The sequence below is a fragment of the Pristiophorus japonicus genome, chromosome 9, assembly GCF_044704955.1.
Source record: "Pristiophorus japonicus isolate sPriJap1 chromosome 9, sPriJap1.hap1, whole genome shotgun sequence".
In the NCBI taxonomy this organism is placed as follows: domain Eukaryota; kingdom Metazoa; phylum Chordata; class Chondrichthyes; family Pristiophoridae; genus Pristiophorus; species Pristiophorus japonicus.
Genome location: NC_091985.1, coordinates 181,574,041 through 181,588,967, shown reverse-complemented (window position 1 = coordinate 181,588,967; position 14,927 = coordinate 181,574,041). Strand labels below are relative to the sequence as shown.

Sequence of the window (14,927 nt, the reverse complement as noted above, 5' to 3'; positions counted from 1 at the left end):
ATTCTGATTACTGAACACAGTATCTGTCCAACTTAAGAGCCGCAAATTAGTCCGTAAATAGAACGCTTATGATGTGGGCGATGGTGGGATAGTGCTGAGCATAGCTGCCTTCCAATCAATTGACCCGGGTTCGATTACCGGCCATCGCAGCTGATGTAATTTTACTATCACTGTCAGTTCAGAAATGACTTATATGAGCTTGTAATAACAGCATTTTATAACTAAGAATAATTGTCAATGAAATTAATTTTGACGAAAATCATTCATTTGCGTCTCCCATAGCTTTAAAAAGGACTTTGAACCAACAAATGAATTCTCAGTCAGAAACGTTTGGCCCATCAACCGCTCATTCCCTTTATACTCGGTTCTTAACATCTCTTTATATTCGGCTCACACAGCATGTTCACTGAAAGCGAGTCTCACGTTCAGGTTCCGTCTGTTTTATATTTCTGTGAAGTCGGTCTCTCTCTATATTGATTCACTGATCAGAATATCCGCTAACAGCAAACCTGCGGCAGTTTGCTGATCTAGATATCTACATGTTCGACAGAGAGTTATAACCGAGATCAGGAAACGGCCAGCTTCATTGCAGAGATTTAATATATTAAACTAGTACTGGGATCATTATGATCCATAGATCCAACAAGAACTGCAATCCATAGAACATTGGTGAGGCCACACCTGGAGTATTGTGTGCAGTTTTGGTCTCCTAACTTGAGGAAGGACATTCTTGCTATTTAGGGAGTGCAGCGAAGGTTCACCAGATAGATTCCCGGGATGGCGGGACTGACATATCAAGAAAGACTGGATCAACTGGGCTTGTATTCACTGGAGTTCAGAAGAATGAGAGGGGATCTCATAGAAACGTTTAAAATTCTGACGGGTTTAGACAGGTTAGATGCAGGAAGAATGTTCCCAATGTTGGGGAAGTCCAGAACCAGGGGTCACAGTCTAAGGATAAGGGGTAAGCCATTTAGGACCGAGATGAGGAGAAACTTCTTCACCCAGAGAGTGGGGAACCTATGGAATTCTCTACCACAGAAAGTTGTTGAGGCCAATTCACTAAATATATTCAAAAAGGAGTTAGATAAAGTCCTTACTACTAGGGGGATCAAGGGGTATGGCGAGAAAGCAGGAATGGGGTACTGAAGTTGCATGTTCAGCCATGAACTCATTGAATGGCGGTGCAGGCTCGAAGGGCCGAATGGCCTACTCCTGCACCTATTTTCTATGTTTCTATGTTTCTATTCACCTGCACTTTCACAGAAACTGTGGGTGGCTCTGAAAAGAGCCTTTGGTTCATTAGATTATATACTGTCCGCTTTGCTTGCTCTTGGACACACTGGTGGTTTTCTTGGGCAGCAGCACAGCCTGGATATTAGACAGCACACCGCCCTGAGCGATGGTCAGCTTTCCCAACAGCTTGTTGAGCTCCTGGTCGTTGCGGATGGCCAGCTGCAGGTGTCTGGGGATGATGCGGGTCTTGTTGTCGCGGGACGCGTTGCCGGCCAGCTCCAGGATTTCAGCGGTCAGATACTCGAGCACAGCAGCCATGTGGACCGGGACTCCGGCACCCACATGCTCAGTGTAGTTCCCCTTCCGCAGGAGCCTGTGAACACGGCGCACAGGGAACTGCAGTCCGGCCCAGGAGGATCGAAACTTGGACTTGGCCCGAGCTTTACCGCTGGTTTTTCCTCTTCTAGACATTTCCAAAATCCACACGTTCGGAGAAAGAATGTGAAACTCCTCCCACATCTGCCTTCCTTATACCTTCTGTAGGAATGCAGGGAGCGAACTTGTAAAAGGACAAAGGGTGTTAAAAAAACAAGCCTGAAGGCTTTGTGTCTTAATGCAAGGAGTATCTGTAATAAGGTGGATGAATTAACTGTGCAAATAGATGTTAATAAATATGATGTGATTGGGATTACAGAGACGTGGCTCCAGGATGATCAGGGCTGGGAATCAACATCCAGGGGTATTCAACATTCAGGAAGGATAGAATAAAAGGAAAAGGGGTCGGAGGTGGGGTAGCATTGCTGGTTAAGGAGGAGATTAATGCAATAGTTAGGAAGGACATTAGCTTGGATGATGTGGAATCTATATGGGTAGAGCTGCAGAACACCAAATGGCAAAAAACGTTAGTGGGAGTTGTGTACAAACCTCCACACAGTAGTAGTGATGTTGGGAAGGGCATCAAACAGGAAATTAGGGGTGCATGCAATAAATGTGCAGCAGTTATAATGGCTGACTTTAATATGCACATAGATTGGGCTAACCAAACTGGACGCAATACGGTGGGGGAGGATTTCCTGGAGTGCATAAGGGATGGTTTTCCAGACCAATATGTCGACGAACCAACTAGGGGGGATGCCATTTTAGACTGGGTGTTGTGTAATGAGAGAGGATTAATTAGCAATCTCATTGTGCGAGGCCCCTTGAGGAAGAGTAACCATAATATGGTGGCATTCTGCATTAGGATAGAGAATGAAACAGTTAATTCAGAGACCATGGTCCAGAACTTAAAGAAGGCTAACTTTGAAGGTATGAGGCGTGAATTGGCTAGGATAGATTGGCGAATGATACTTAAGGGGTTGACTGTGGATGGGCAATGGCAGACATTTAGAGACCGCATGGATGAACGACAACAATTGTACATTCCTGTCTGGCGTAAAAATAAAAAAGGGAAGGGGCTCAACCGTGGCCATCAAGGGAAATCAGGGATAGTATTAAAGCCAAGGAAGTGGCATACAAATTGGCCAGAAATAGCAGCGAACCCGGGGACTGGGAGAAATTTAGAACTCAGTAGAGGAGGACAAAGGATTTGATTAGGGCAGGGAAAATGGAGTACGAGAAGAAGCTTGCAGGGAACATTAAGACGGATTGCAAAAGTTTCTATAGATATGTAAAGATAAAAAGGTTAATAAAGACAAACGTAGGTCCCCTGCAGTCAGAATCAGGGGAAGTCATAACGGGGAACAAAGAAATGGCGGACCAATTGAACAAGTACTTTGGTTTGGTATTCACTAAGGAGGACACAAACAACCTTCCGGATATAAAAGGTGTCAGAGGGTTTAGTAAGGAGGAGGAACTGAGGGAAATCCTTATTAGACGGGAAATTGTGTTGGGGAAATTGATGGGATTGAAGGCCGATAAATCCCCAGGGCCTGATGGACTGCATCCCAGAGTACTTAAGGAGGTGGCCTTGGAAATAGCGGATGCATTGACAGTCATTTTCCAACATTCCATTGACTCTGGATCAGTTCCTATCGAGTGGAGGGTAGCCAATGTAACCCCACTTTTAAAAAAGAAGGGAGAGAGAAAACAGGGAATTATAGACCGGTCAACCTGATATCGGTAGTGGGTAAAATGATGGAATCAATTATTAAGGATGTCATAGCAGCGCATTTGGAAAGAGGTGACATGATAGGTCCAAGTCAGCATGGATTTGTGAAAGGGAAATCATGCTTGACAAATCTTCTGGAATTTTTTGAGGATGTTTCCAGTAGAGTGGACAAGGGAGAACCAGTTGATGTGTTATATTTGGACTTTCAGAAGGCTTTCGACAAGGTCCCACACAAGACATTAATGTGCAAAGTTAAAGCACGTGGGATTGGGGGTAGTGTGCTGACATGGATTGAGAACTGGTTGTCAGACAGGAAGCAAAGAGTAGGAGTAAATGGGGACTTTTCAGAATGGCAGGCAGCGACTAGTGGGCTACCGCAAGGTTCTGTACTGGGGCCCCAGCTGTTTACACTGTACATTAATGATTTAGACGAGGGGATTAAATGTAGTATCTCCAAATTTGCGGATGACACTAAGTTGGGTGGCAGTGTGAGCTGCGAGGAGAATGCTATGAGGCTGCAGAGCGACTTGGATAGGTTAGGTGAGTGGGCAAATGCATGGCAGATGAAGTATAATGTGGATAAATGTGAGGTTATCCACTTTGGTGGTAAAAACAGAGAGACAGACTATTATCTGAATGGTGACAGATTAGGAAAAGGGGAGGTGCAACGAGACCTGGGTGTCATGGTACATCAGTCATTGAAGGTTGGCATGCAGGTACAGCAGGCGGTTAAGAAAGCAAATGGCATGTTGGCCTTCATAGCGAGGGGATTTGAGTACAGGGGCACGGAGGTTTTGCTACAGTTGTACAGGGCCTTGGTGAGGCCATACCTGGAGTATTGTGTACAGTTGTGGTCTCCTAACTTGAGGAAGGACATTCTTGCTATTGAGGGAGTGCAGCGAAGGTTCACCAGACTGATTCCCGGGATGGCGGGACTGACATATCAAGAAAGACTGGATCAACTGGGCTTGTATTCACTGGAGTTCAGAAGAATGAGAGGGGACCTCATAGAAACGTTTAAAATTCTGACGGGTTTAGACAGGTTAGATGCAGGAAGAATGTTCTCAATGTTGGGGAAGTCCAGAACCAGGGGTCACAGTCTAAGGATAAGGGGTAAGCCATTTAGGACCGAGATGAGGAGAAACTTCTTCACCCAGAGAGTGGTGAACCTATGGAATTCTCTACCACAGAAAGTTGTTGAGGCCAATTCACTAAATCTATTCAAAAAGGAGTTAGATGAAGTCCTTACTACTAGGAGGATCAAGGGGTATGGCGAGAAAGCAGGAATGGGATACTGAAGTTGCATGTTCAGCCATGAACTCATTGAATGGCGGTGCAAGCTCGAAGGGCCGAATGGCCAACTCCTGCACCTATTTTCAATGTTTCTCTGTTTCCATGTCTATGTGATTGGTCGCTCTGTGGTGAATTTCATTGGTCATTTCTGATGACCAATCGCAGCCTGTTTAGCCCGCCAATGAAACATGTGCGGAAATGACTGTTCTCAACAGTCAGTCCTCGAACGATTTAGAAATTCAAACATCCCGCCAATAATTGTTAAAATTGCGGATTATGTTTGTAACTTTACCATTAGCCAAATATTTTCAAACACTTTTTGTTTCCTTTTATCTTAATCCATATTTCACTTGCAAATTCCAGGCTGTTACAATCAGGATGAAATTTGGGTACTGTTCAATCTCTCTGTAATAGGCGCGAATCAATCCTCACTGATTCTGTAACGGGACACATTCCAACTCAATCTTTGTAAAAGTGAGCGTTCATAGATTATCGATCGATGCCCCACAGAGGCGGGAGTGAGCCCAGAACTGGGAGTCCCTCTGTGAAAAGAGAAGAGGGACAGAGTGTTCAAACTGTCCCCGGTTCTGGTCTCTGTAAGAACTTCCATTCTGGGTTGTGACACTGCGGGAGTGTCGGGTTAATAAACGGACTGAGCCGCAACAGGAATTGAAAAATAAACTTGAAAAGTGCTTGTGAGAGAGGATGTGTGATTGAAACATGAGTCTCAGCCCCTAAACAAGCTCTTAATTCGGCAGTCGGTGTAAATGAACGGGTCTGAGAGCAAAGGGAAAGAGCGACCAGGGACCGTGTTTGTAGTTTGTGGGCGGGAAATGCCAGCAACGCTGAGGTCGAACCGGACAGTGAAGCTGCTTATCGGAGAATTCAAAACTAAATCTACAGCTGGAACTGCAAAGGTTCTCACACACTTGTTCAGGAAATAATTAGTGATTTGAGTCTAAAGGGTGATGCGTTTGTGCAGTACTTTCAGAGAGGTTGTGGGTGGCTCTTAAAAGAGCCGTTGTGTCTGCGTTTGTTCTCTCAGGACAGCGTGCAGTTTCACTTGTAGCTGGTGTACTTGGTCACCATCTTTGTCCCTTCCGACACGGCGTGCTTGGCCAGCTCCTCGGGCAGCAGCAGGCGCACGGCGGTCTGGATCTCCCGGGAGCTGATGGTGCGGCGCTTGTTGTAATGGGCCAGGCGGGAAGCCTCACCCGCGATGCGCTCCAAAATATCGTTCACAACCGAGTTCATGATGCCCATGGCCTTGGCGGAGATGCCGGTATCGGGGTGAACCTGCTTCATCACTTTGTAGATGTTGATGAAGTAACTCTCCTTCCTCGATCTTCTGCGCTTCTTGCCGCTCTTCGGAGAGGTTTTCTTGATTACGTTCTTGGCGGTAACTTTACTTTCCATCAGACATCATGTCGTTCAGTCCGGCGCAGATTTGAGGAAACTCTGCTCCGAGCCCGCATTATATGGGCAGCATCACACTCTGCCCACAGCCCTATGCTAATGAGGGGCGAGTGAAGGCAATGAATGTGATTGGTTCATTCGCCGCCATGTTCATATCCATTGTTCTGTATCTCTATGATTGGATGTTTAAAGAGACCAATCAGATTTGTTGCTCGCCATAATCACAAATTCTTGAATGACGTCATCAAGAGTGATCATAATATGGGAGAATTCTTTATTAAGATGAAGAGTGACACAGTTAATTCAGAGACTAGGGTCCTGAACTTGGGGAAAGGTAACTTCGATGGTATGAGACGTGAATTGGCTAGAATAGACTGGCGAGTAATACTTAAAGGGTTGACGGTGGATAGGCAATGGCAAACATTGAAAGATCACATGGATGAACTTCAACAATTGTATATCCCTGTCTGGAGTAAAAAATAAAACGGGGAAGGTGGCTCCACCGTGGCTATCAAGGGAAATTAAGGATCGTGTTAAATCCAAGGAAGAGGTCTATAAATTGGCCAGAAAAAGTAGCAAACCTGAGGATTGGGAGAATTTTGTAATACAGCAGGGGAAGACAAAGGGCTTAATTTGGAGGGGGAAAATAGATTATGAGAGGAAGTTTGCTGTGAACATAAAAACTGACTGCAAAAGCTTCTATTAATATGTGAAGAGAAAAAGATTAATGAAAACAAACGTAGTCCCTTGCAGTCAGATTCAGGTGAATTTATAATGGGGAACAAAGAAATGGCGGACCAGTTAAAGAAATACTTTGGTTCTGTCTTCACGAAGGAAGACCACAAATAACTTTTTGGAAATACTAGGGGACCGAGGGTCTCGTGAAAAGGAGGAACTGAAGGGAATCCTTATTAGGTGGCAAATTGTGTTAGGGAAATTGATGGGATTGAAGGCCAATAAATCCCCGGGGCCTGGTAGTCTGCATCCCAGAATACTTAAGGAAGTGGCCCGAGAAATAGTGGATGCATTGATGGTCATTTTCCAACAGTCTATCGACCCTGGATTGGTTCCTATGGACTGGAGGGTAGCTAATGTGATACCACTTTTTAATAAAGGAGGGAGAGAGAAAATGGATAATTATAGACCGGTTAGCCTGACATCAGTAGTGGGGAAAATGTTGGAATCAATTAGCAAAGACGAAATAGCAGCACATTTGGAAAGCAGTGATGAGATCGGTCCAAGTCAGCATGATTTATGAAAGGGAAATCCTGCTTGACAAATCTTTTGGAATTTTTTGAGGATGTAACTGGTAGAGTGGACAAGGGAGAACCAGTGGATGTGGTGTAGTTGGACTTTCAAAAAGCTTTTCACAAGGTCCCAGACAAGAGATTGGTGTGCAAAATTAAATCACATGGTATTGGGGGTAATGTACTGACGGGATAGAAAACTGTTTGGCACACAGGAAGCAGAGAGTCGGGATAAACGGGTCCTTTTCAGAATGGCAGACAGTGACTAGTGGGATGCCGCAGGGCTCAGTGCTGGGACCCCAGCTATTTACAATATACATTAATGATTTGGATGCGGGAATTGAATGTAATATCTTCAACTTTGCAGATGACACCAAGCTGGGTAGTGGTGTGAGCTGTGACTACGACGCTAAAAGGCTGCAGGGTGACTTGGGACAGGTTAGTTGAGTGTGCAAACGCGTGGCAGGTTCAGTATAATGTGGATAAATGTGAGGTTATCAACTTTGGTGACAAAAACACGAGGGCAGAATATTATCTGAATGGCGGAAGATTAGGAAAAGGGGCGGTGCAGCGAGACCTGGGTGTCATAGTACATCAGTCATTGAAAGTTGTCATGCAGGTTCAGCAGGCGGTGAAGAAGGCAAATGGCCTTCAGAGCTAGGGGATTTGAGTATAGGAGCAGGGAGGTCTTACTGCAGTTGTACAGGGCCTGAGTGAGGCCTCACCTAGAATATTGTGTTCAGTTTTGGTCTCCTAATCTGAGGAAAGACTTTTTTGCTATTGAGGGAGTGCAGCGAAGGTTCACCAGTCTGATTCCCGGGATGGCAGGACTGACATATGAGGAGAGACTGGATCGACTGGGCCTATATTCACTGGAGTTTAGAAGGATGAGAGGGGATCTCATAGAAACATATAAAACTCTGACGGGACTGGACAGGTTAGATGCAGGAAGAATGTTCCCGATGATGTTCACTCAGAGATTTGTTAACCTGCGGAATTCCCTACCACAGAGAGTTGTTGATGCCAGTTCATTGGATATATTCAAGAGGGAGTTAGATATGGCCGTTGCGGCTAAAGGGATGAAGAGGTGTGGAGAGAAAGCAGGAAAGGGGTACTGAGGTGAATGATCAGCCATGATTTATTGAATGGTTGCGCAGGCTCGAAGGGCCGAATGGCCTACTCCTGCACCTATTTTCTATGTTTCTATGTTTCTGTGTTAGTTACAACCCCTCCTGATTTATACTCTGTTCTTTGTGTTTCTATTCTGCTCTCAGGCAAAAATCTTACGAGGAAGATTCATTAATGTTTAGTATATATATATATGCAATAATCTGAACAGCAAACTCGCTGCTCTGTTTGTGGATCTACATTATTACATGTTCACAGACATATACCGGTTTCGAACTGAGATCGACTGAGGATCACCTGGTCAGGAAACTCCCAGCTTATCAACCGCAGGGATTTAATATTAAGCACAGAAATAGAGACTTGGATTTGTATTGCGCCTTTCACGACCATCGGACTTCTGAATGTGCTTCGCAGCCAATGAAGTACTTTTTGAAATGTGGACACTTTAGTAATGTAGGAAAGGCGGCAGCCATTTCGCGCACAGCAAGCTCCCACAAACAGCAATGCGATAATGACCAAATAAGCTGTTGTGTTATGTTGATCGAGGGGTAAGTTTTGGCCAGGACACCGGGGATAACTGACCTGCTCTTCTTTAAAATAGTGGCCGTGGGATCTATTACGTCCACCTTAAAAAAGCTGAAGGAGCCTCGGTTTAACGTCTCTTCCTATAGATGGCATCTCCAACAGTGCAGCACTCCTGCATCACTGCACTGGTGTGACAGCCGAGACTTTGTGCTCAAGTCCCTGGATTTGGACTTGAACCCACAACCTTCTGACTCAGAAGCGAGTGTGCTACCCACTGAAGCACAGGGGATAAGATTGTGATCAATAGATCAGTTTCTTCAGAAAGTACGCAGCCCTTTCACATAATAGAAATATAGGAACATAGACATTTACAGCACAGAATGAGGCCACTTAAGTCCATCGTGTCCACACCAGCCGACAAAAAGCTGCACAGCCCTTGGTCATCAGCCCTAAAGTTTACCTTGAAACCTTTGAACAATGACAGAAAAGCAAAGAGCACCCAGCCCAACCAGTCCGCCTCAAACAACTGCGACACACCATATACTGAAACATTCGACATTTGACCCCAACCAGAGCCATGTGATCTCCTGGGAGAGGCAAAAACCGATTAAAAATCCAGGCCAATTTAGGGAGAAAAAATCTGTGAAAATTCCTCTCCGACCCATCCAGGTGATCGAAATGAGTCCAGGAGATCACCCTGGCCGTATTCTATTCCCTGCAGTACTTACCATTATATCTGCACCGTCCAACAAAAGGTCATCCAGTCTAATCCCAGTTACCAGCTCTAGGTTTGTAACCCTGCAGGTTATGGCAGTTTAAGTGCCCATCCAACCATCTCTTAAATGTGGTGAGGGTTTCTGCATCCACCACTCTTCCAGGCTGCGAGTTCCAGATCCCCACAACCCTCTGTGTAAAGAACCACCCCCGCCTTCAAATCCCTTCTAAACCTTCTACCAACTCACGCTAAAATTATGCCCCCTCATAATAGACCCCTTCACCAATGGAAATAGACCCTTACTATCCACTATGTCCAGGCCCCTCAATATTTCCTGTCAATCTCCTCTGTTCCAATGAGAACAAACCCAGCCTATCCAATCTGTTCTCATAACTAAGATTCTCCATTCCAGGCAGCATCCTAGTAAATCTCCTCTGCACCCTCTCTAGTGCAATTATGTCCTTCTGATAATACGGCGACCAGAACTGCACACAGTACTCCAGCTGTGGCCTAACTAAAGTATTATACAACTTAACCCTAACCTCCCTGCTATTATATTCTATGCCTCGGCCAATAAAGGCAACCATTACGTATGCCTTCTTAACCACGTTATACCTGGCCTGCTACTTTCAGGGATCTGTGTACAGGCACTCCAAGGTCCCTTTGTCATCTACACTATTAAGTGGAATACCGTTTAATGTGTATACCTATTCCGTATTAGTCCTCCCAAAGTCCATCACCTCACACTTCTCTGAATTAAATTCCATTTGCCACTGCTCTGCCCATCTGACCAGTAGATTGACATCCTTCTGCAGCCCATGACTTTCCTCTTCATTATCAACCACAGCCAATTTTAGTATCGTCAGCAAACTTCTGAATCACACTCCCTATACTCAAATCCAAATCGTTAATATATACCACAAAAAGCAAGGATCCCAGTACTGAGCCCTGCAGAATCACACTGGAAACATCCTTCCAGTCACAAAAACATCCATCAATCATTACCCTTTGCTTCCGACCTCCAAGCCAATTTTAGATCCAACTTGCCACTTTGCCCTGTATCCCATGGGCTTTAACGTTCATAACGAGTCTACCATTTGGGACTTTATCAAAAGCCTTACTAAAGTCCATATATACTACATCGTACGCACTACCCTCATCGACCCTCTTGGTTACCTCCTCAAATAATTGAATCATGTTAGTCAAATACGAAGTTCCCTTAAAAAATCCGGGCTGACTGTCCCCAATTAATCCTTGCCTTTCTAAATGCAGATTTACCCTGTCTTTCAGGGTTTTTCCAATAATTTTCCCACCACTCAGGTTAGCCTGACAGGCCTGTAATTACTCAGCCTCTCCCTTTCTCACTTCTTAAACAAGGGTACTACATTGTGGGTGGCTCTGAAAAGAACCCACGTGTTGTTAGATTAAATCTTGTTCACTTTACTTGCTCTTGCTGGGCCCAGCATTGGATTTCTTTGTCAGAAGCACCACCTGGATTTTTGGCTGTTCGGCCATGATCATATTGAATTGTGGAGCAGAATTTCTAGAAGGCATTCGATAAGGTGCCACATAAGAGGTTATGGCACAAGATAAAACTCACGGGGTTGGGGGTAATATATTAGCATGGATAGAGGATTGGCTAACTAACAGAAAACAGAGAGTCGGGATAAATAGGTAATTTTACGGTAGGCAAACAGTAACTAGTGGGGTGCTGCACGGATTGGTGGTGGGGGCCTCAAATATTTACAATCTATATGAATGACTTGGATGAAAGGGCTGAGTGTAATGTAGCCAAGTTTGCTGATGATACAAAGATGGGTGCAGAAGCAACTTGTGAGGAGGACACAAAAAATCTGCAAAGGAATAAGTGAGTGGGCAAATTTTTGGCAGATGGAGTATAATGTCGGAAAATGTGAGGTTATCCACTGTGGCAGAAAAATAGTAAAGCAAATTATTATTTAAGTGAAGCCAAATTGCAAAACGCTGCAGTACAAAGGGACCTGGGGGTCCTTGAGCATGAAACACAACAAATTAGTATGCAGGTACAGCAAGTAATCAGGAAAGCAAATGGAACGTTGGCCTTTATTGCAAGGGGGATAGAGTATAAAAGCAGAGAAGTCCTGCTACAACTGTATAGGGTATTAGTAGGCCACACCTGGAGTACTGCGTACAGTTTTGGTCTCCATTTCTAAAGCAGGACATACTTACATTGGAGGCAGTCCAGAAAAGAAGGTTCACTCAGATTATTCTGGAGATGAGGGGGTTGACTTATGAAGATAAGTTGAGTAGGTTGGGCCTGTACTCATTGGAGTTCAGCAGGATGAGAGGGAATCTTATCGAAACATATAAGATAATGAGGGGTCTCGACAAGCTTGATGCAGAGAGGATATTTCCACTCATAAGGGAATCTAGAACTAGGGGGGATAGTCTCAGAATAAGGACTGCCCATTTAAAACTGAGATGAGGGGGAATTTCTTCTCTGAGGTTCGTACATCTGTGGAATTCTCTGCCCCAGAGATCTGTGGAAGCTGATTCATTGAATATATTTAAGGCGGAGATAGACAGATTTTTGAGCAATAAGGGAATAAAGGGATATGGGGAGCGGGCAGGGAAGTGGAGCTGAGTCCATGATCAGATCATCCATGATCGTATAGAATGACAGCGCAGGTGCGAGGAGCCAAATGGCCTACTGCTGCTCCTATTTCTTATGTTCTTATGTTCCAGGCTTTGATCTGATAAAGTGCCACACAAGGGACTGCTCGATCAAAAAATTTCAAGAAGTCTGGAGAGGGAAGGCTGCGGGGTGAGGTGGGGGGGGGCAGGGTGGTCTGGAACAGGGGAGGTGAAGGGGGTCTGAGTCAGGGAAAGGTGAGGGGGTGGGGGTTCTGGTTCAGTCTGGATAGGGGAGGGTGAGAGGGGCTCTGGGAAAGTCTGGGATAGGGGGGGGTGAGTTGGGTCTGGGCCAGTCTGAGACAGGGGAGGGTGAGTGAGGTCGAGGTCAGTCTGAGACAGGGGAGGGTTAGGGGGGGTCTGGGACAGTCTGGGACAGGGGAGGGTGAGCGGGGTCTGGGTCAGTCTGAGAAAGGGGAGGGTGAGTGGGGTCTGGGTCAGTCTGGGACAAGGGAGGGTGATGGGGGTCTGGATCATGTGAGGACAAGGGAGGGTGAGGGGGGTCCGGGTCAGTCTGGGACAGGAGAGGTTGAGGGGGGACTGGGTCAGTCTGGGACAGGGGAAGGTGAGGGGGTCTGGGTCAGTCTGCGACAGGGGAGGATGAGGGGGGGGGTTGGGTCAGTCTGGGACAGGGGAGGGTGAGGGGGGTCTGGGTCAGTCTGAGACAGGGGAGGGTGAGGGGGTCTGGGTCAGTCTAGGACGGAGGAGGGTGAGGGGGTCTGGGTCAGGGGAGCGTGAGGGGGGTCTGGGTCAGTCTGGGACAGGGGAGGGTGAGTAGGTGCCTGGATCAGTCCGGGACCGGGCAGGGTGACGGGGTGGGGGGGGGGGGGTTGTCAGGATCAGTCTGGACAGGGGAGGGTGAGGGGGGTCTGGGTCAGTCTGGGACAGGGGAGGGTGAGGGGGGTCTGGGTCAGTCTGGGACAGGGGAGGGTGAGGGAGGGTCTGGGTCAGTCTGGGACAGGGGAGGGTGAGGGGGGTCTGGGTCAGTCTGGGACAGGGGAGGGTGAGGGGGGTCTGGGTCAGTCTGGGACAAGGGAGGGTGAGGGAGGTCTGGGTCAGTCTGGGACAGGGGAGGGTGAGGGTGTTTGGGTCAGTGTGGGACAGAAGAGGGTGAGGTGGGTCTGGTTCAGTCTGGGACAGGGGAGGATGAGGGGCTCTGGGTCAGTGTGGGACAGGGGAGGGTGAGGGGGGTCTGGGTCAGTCTGGGACAGGGGAGGGTGATGGTGGTCTGTATCATGCGAGGACAGGGGAGGGTGAGGGAGGTCTGGTTCAGTCTGGGACAGGGGAGGGTGAGGGGGGACCGGGTCAGTCTGGGACTGGAGAGGTTGAGGGGCGTCTGGGTCAGTCTGGGACAGGGGAGGTTGAGGGGGTCTGGGTCAGTCTGAGACAGGGGAGGGTGAGGGGGTCTGGGACAGTCTGGGAGGGGGAGGGTGAGGGGGTCTGGGTCAGTCTGGGACAGGTGAGGGTGAGGGGGTCTGGGTCAATCTGGGACAGGGAAGGGTGAGGGGTGTCTGGGTCAGTCTGAGACAGGGGAGGGTGAGGGGGCCAGGGTCAGTCTGGGACAGGGGAGGGTGAGGGTGCGTCTGGGTCAGTCTGGGACAGGGGAGGGTGAATGAGTGTCTGGGTCAGTCTGGGACAGGGGGATCTGGGTCAGTCTGGGACAGGGAAGGGTGAGGGGGTGTCTTGGTCAGTCTGGGACAGGGGAGGGTGAGGAGGTCTGGGTCAGTCTGGGACAGGGGACGGTGAGCGGGGTCTGGGTCAGTCTGGGACAGTGAAGGGTGAGGGGGTCTGTGTCATGGGAGCGTGAGGGTGGTCTGGGTCAGTCTGGGACAGGGGAGGGTGTGTGGGTGCCTGGGTCAGTCTGGGACAGGGGAGGGTGTGGGGGGGGCGGTTTGTCAGGATCAGTCTGGACAGGGGAGGGTGAGGCGGGTCTGGGTCAGTCTGGGACAGGGGAGAGTGAGGGAGAGTCTGGGTCAGTCTGGGACAGTCTGGGACAGGGGAGGGTGAGGGGGATCTGGGTCAGTCTGGGAGAGAGGAGGGTGAGGGTGTATGTGTCAATTTGGGCAGGGGAGGTTGAGGGGGGTCTGGGTCAGTCTGGGAGAGGGGAAGGTGAGGGGGGGTCTGGGTGAGTTTGCGACAGGGGAGGGTGAGGGTGGTCTGGGTCAGTCTGGGACAGGGGAGGGTGAGGGGGATTTGGGTCAGTCTGGGAGAGAGGAGGGCGAAGGTGTCTGGGTCAGTTTGGGACAGGGGAGGGTGACGGGGGTCTGGGTCAGTCTGGGAAAGGGGAAGGTGAAGGGGGGTCTGGGTCAGGGGAGGGTGAGGGGGAGTCTGGGTCAGTCTGGAACAGGGGAGGGTGAGGGGGTTCTGGGTCAGTCTGGGACAGGGGAGGGTGAGGGTGTCTGGGTCAGTGTGGGACAGAGGAGGATGAGGGGGGTCTGGGTCAGTCTGGGACAGGGGAGGGTGAGGGTGTCTGGCTCAGTGTGGGACAGAAAAGGGTGAGGGGGGTCTGGGTCAGTCTGCGACAAGGGAGGGTGAGGGGCTCTGGGTCAGTCTGGACAGGGGAGGGTGAGGGGGTTCTGGATCAGTCTGG

The 14,927-nt window shown here is 48.2% G+C and overlaps 1 protein-coding gene across 1 annotated transcript; it reads right to left on the bottom strand.

Annotated features, from left to right (window-relative positions):
* Nucleotides 1–1,302: 1,302 nt before the first annotated feature.
* Nucleotides 1,303–1,707, bottom strand: LOC139273980 (histone H2A type 1-H-like). The gene has a single exon (XM_070891049.1). The coding sequence runs from the start codon at nucleotides 1,705–1,707 to the stop codon at nucleotides 1,303–1,305; it is 405 nt and encodes a 134-aa protein (XP_070747150.1).
* Between the last annotated feature and the right edge of the window lie 13,220 nt (nucleotides 1,708–14,927).

Coding starts and splice junctions, on each gene's coding strand:
- LOC139273980 (XM_070891049.1), bottom strand. CDS start 1,707: ATGTCTAGAAGAGGAAAAACCAGCGGTAAAGCTCGGGCCAAGTCCAAG.